This window comes from Sinocyclocheilus rhinocerous, unplaced genomic scaffold, assembly GCF_001515625.1.
Source record: "Sinocyclocheilus rhinocerous isolate Xijiao unplaced genomic scaffold, SAMN03320098_v1.1 scaffold30936, whole genome shotgun sequence".
In the NCBI taxonomy this organism is placed as follows: Eukaryota; Metazoa; Chordata; class Actinopteri; order Cypriniformes; family Cyprinidae; genus Sinocyclocheilus; species Sinocyclocheilus rhinocerous.
In genome coordinates this window covers 3,992-8,108 of record NW_015637891.1, presented here as the reverse complement: position 1 = coordinate 8,108, position 4,117 = coordinate 3,992, and the positions used below count along the sequence as shown (strand labels likewise).

The following is a 4,117-nucleotide window of genomic DNA, read 5'->3' as shown; positions in this document are numbered from 1 at the left end:
TCCTGCGCGTTCCCGCTCCTCCTCAGCGCAGCGCGCGGGAAGACCACACACCTCTTCTGCTGCTGTTCAGCGCGAACATGAGCCGGCGGTGAGACCAAGACAGGCTCGAAGTGCCAGAGACCCCGCCCTGACAGAGACGGCAGGCTACCGGCACCGGAATCAAAGTTCCTGATGCTGTCTCTCGGAGGAGGAAATCTGCACCCAGCGCTGAAGAAACCACTGAAAAAGTCTGCTTGCTCTGCTGTGTGTGTTCACCACGCCCCCCTGCCTGTTGCGGGCGGCGAGAGCAATTGTCAATATTTGTGTTTTGACTGTTCCACTATGCAGTGCAATAAAGTCGAAAAACATACAAAACTCACCTCAATATCAAAGCAATTCTCCTCCTCTCACTCCCCTCTCCCCCATCACTCACTCTCACACTCGTGTGGTATTAAACTCCCCGCCCCCGAACGGCGAGTTATCCCACACGGTGTGCAGTCCGCCTTGGCCGCTGTCACAGTTCACAGAAGCGTGGCAGACACTGCCAGGGGTATCAGAGTAGGTTATGAAATCAATAAAGAACGACTACACGCTTCAGTTCCTGTATTAATGTCCACTGTACGGGAGCAGAATGCCTCAATTCTGCGAGAGGAAATACACAACCTCCTCGCAAAACGCGCTGTAGAGACAGTGCCCCTAGCAGACCATGAGAGCGGCTTCTACAGTCGCTATTTTCTGGTACCAAAGACGGCGGACTCCGCCCAATCTTGGACCTGAGACCGCGCTGAATCGCGCTCTTTCGAAGCGCTCGTTCAAAATGATTACGCTGAGACAAATCCTCTCACACATCAGACCGAGAGATTGTTTTATCTCTGTGGATGTAAAGGATGCTTATTTTCACATTCAGGTAGCCACAGGCGTTTCCTGAGATTTACATTTGAAGGGATAGCGTACCAATTCACAGTCCTACCCTTCGGTTTATCCCTGGCCCCTCGTACGTTTACGAAATGCATGGATGCTGCTCTCTCTCCTCTGAAGCAGAGCGGAATGCGCATCCTGAACTATCTCGACGATTGTCTGCTGGGATGCGCTGACCCCTTGGCGCGATATGACTCTGTATCGCCGGGGTGTTCTTATTGGCCAAGTGATCAGGAGAAAGACTGTTACAACAGATGCATCGAGCACGGGCTGGGGAGCCGTATGCGACGGCAGACCAGTCTTCGGGACGTGGTCAGAAACGGAGAAGTTGTGGCACATAAACTGTCTGGAGCTCCGACCTATACACCTAGCACTCGAGTGCTTTCTCCCAGACATTCTCCACAGTCACGTTCTCATCAGGACGCACAGCATGACAGTGGTAGCGTTTATAAATCACCAAGGGGGCGTGAGCTCGCGGCCGCTGCTGCGGCTGGCGAGAGACCTTCTTCTGTGGGCAGATCGACACCCCCTCTCACCGAAATGGCCCAATCAGCCGTGGTTCCCAGAACTGGTGGAGATGCTAGAAGCCCTCCGTGGACTATCCCACTGAAGAGAGACCTCTTCTCTCAAGCACAGTTAACGATATAGCATCCAAATCCAGAGTCATGGAGCTTTCATGTCTGGCCGCTCGACGGAGCTTGCCAGTAACAGATGCACTTCCTCAGCACATGTTGAACACTATCGCTGAGGCTAGGGCTCCTTCCACTAGACGACTTTACGCATATAAATGAAGAGTTTTCACAAATTCAACTACCCAATACCAATAATTCTTGCCTTCCTTCAAAAGCCCCCAAAAAAAATTGCCGTTCGAGCCCATACATTCAGCGAGCTTGCGTGCGCTCTCTCTCAAGACAGCTCTCCTGCTCGCGCTGGCCTCTGTTAAGTGAGTGGGGGACCTGCAGGCGCTGTCAGTTGACGACTCGTGTATTGAGTTCGGGCCAGGTGATTGCAGACTCAACTTAAAGCCTAGGAAGGGTTATGTGCCTAAAGTGCTTTCGACTCCATCTAAAGCGCAGGTCATAACACTATCTGCTTTCCGTCCCGAAATACGGGCCGGAGCCGCTTAATACACTTTTGCTGTGTCCTGTACGTGCGGTGCGCATTTATATTGAGCGCTATAGACAGTTCAGGCTCTCGGACCAGCTATTTGTATGCTTTGGAGAGCGCACAAAAGGCCTGCCTGTGTCCAAGCAAAGGCTGTCACACTTTTACTTTGGCTTATCATGGCTCTAAGGGCGTGAGATGTCCTATAGGGGTTCGGGCCCACTCAACCCGCGGACTCGGGCAAATGGCATATCTATTCAGGACATTTGCATGGCGGCAGGCTGGTCGTCACCCAGCACTTTTGCAAGGTTTTATAACCTAGATGTGTCGTCACTTGCCTCACATGTGCCGTGCCCCCCTTGACTTTTACATGGTTTCGACAAGGTCCTGTAGACCTGAGCTGTTTAACAAGAGTGCCAATATCATTGCCGCTCTCATTACGGTTCCGTATGTGAAACTTGACATACTTAGTCGAGCCAGGCTCCATCGCTGTGACACGGTGGGATTTTATACGTTCCCATAGCAATGTAGAGTGACCGAATCGAAAGGGAACGCTCTCGGTTACTCACGTAACCTCGGTTCCCTGAGATGAGGGAACGAGACATTGCTCTTATTGCCGTGTCACCTAGCTCAGGATCTTAGAATGCCAAGTTGCTTCAGTCAAGATTCTGAATAGATGACGTACAAGCGCTGCTTTATATAGAGTGGGAGACCCTCATATTTTGCGCGCTTGAACGCCATTGGCCAGTTTCACTTGACCAAGAGCTTGTAACACTCCAAAGAGAAAGGAAAAATTGAAATCGCATCATATGACCCCTTTAATTAATGTTAACAACTTGAACATTTTCCAGTATTACCATTACCATCTATAAATTGTACAAAATATGAACAAACATTTTTTTCTTTTTATTTTATGTGATATGGTGTAAGTTATGCTTGACAAATCTTGTCAAGCATGAATAAAAAGTCATTATAAATGTTAAATCAAAGTAGACCTCGCCAACATTTGAACATGGATCATAGATGTCACTTCCTCTTCATTTCACAGTTCAATATTATTTTGAGGTAATAATTAACTTTTAAAAGTTATTTTTTTTATATACACAAACGTGATTACACATTTTATCATGGCAAAATTTGAATTTTAATAAATTTTTTTGTTTAAACATTTGTATTATATTATTCTGGCAGGGCATTACACATACCCTGATTCATTGATTCAGAGATCCGTTGAGGCTTTTCAAGCTTAGTTGCAGTCTTTTAGGCCTACAGCATTACCTAAAGTGATCTTGAGACTAGGCCCTCCTCTAATGCCCACTTTCTGACTGTTTTAATTATTTTTATATTAATATATATTTAAAAGATTAAATTATAAAATATTATAAACATTTTCAAATTTATATATTATTTATATTTTTAATTATTTTTATTTTTATTGTTTTTAGCACCTTTTGATATTACAACAAGAACAGTCATATCCACCTTATTTGCAACGTGGAAGTACTTTCTTTGAATGTGCGAGACTTCCGATGAATTGGTAAATAAAGAATAACAAAGTGCCATAAACGGTAAAACTATTTGCACTACAAACAAGTGCTTTTATGATTGTCATAATAAATCAAAATGATATGATAACAAAAACCAGTGTGCTATATAAAGAAGCAAAAATGAAAGTGAAAGCCTCGTACAATCAAGTTACAAATGGCTAAAATTATGGTTAAAAAAAGGTGGATATCTCTATCTTTTTCCTCACTCTTGTCAGTTATGCTGCATGTAGTAGTCTGAGCACATAATGATGCTGTATTTATAACTCACCTTCACGCTCTGTCAGTGAGCTTCTTATAAAACAGTGCTGCCCCATTCAGGTAAAGGCAAAATACTAATTAAACAGGGAAGCTTTATTTCACACTAACACTTTTCATTCATTGACTGACTTTATTAAAAGTGGAAAAATTAGTGGATTCGTAAGCTCAGTATATTGACTGATTGAAAATGCTAAATAATGTGATGCACGGCACATCATTTACAAAGGGTAAATTTTCCATTAAGTTTGGGTATCTTCAAAATATTCATCTGAAAAGAAAAAGAAACCAACTTAGAAAGGCACAATGAAAAC

The 4,117-nt window shown here is 44.4% G+C and overlaps 1 protein-coding gene across 1 annotated transcript in view; it reads right to left on the bottom strand.

Moving 5' to 3' along the window:
• Positions 1-3,922: 3,922 nt before the first annotated feature.
• Positions 3,923-4,117, bottom strand: part of LOC107749325 (uncharacterized) — a 2,633-nt gene continuing 2,438 nt past the window's right edge. The window contains exon 7 of the mRNA XM_016564435.1: positions 3,923-4,074. Coding sequence (XP_016419921.1) covers positions 4,021-4,074 — 54 coding nt within the window. The 3' untranslated portion in view covers positions 3,923-4,020. The remainder of the gene's footprint in view (positions 4,075-4,117) is intronic.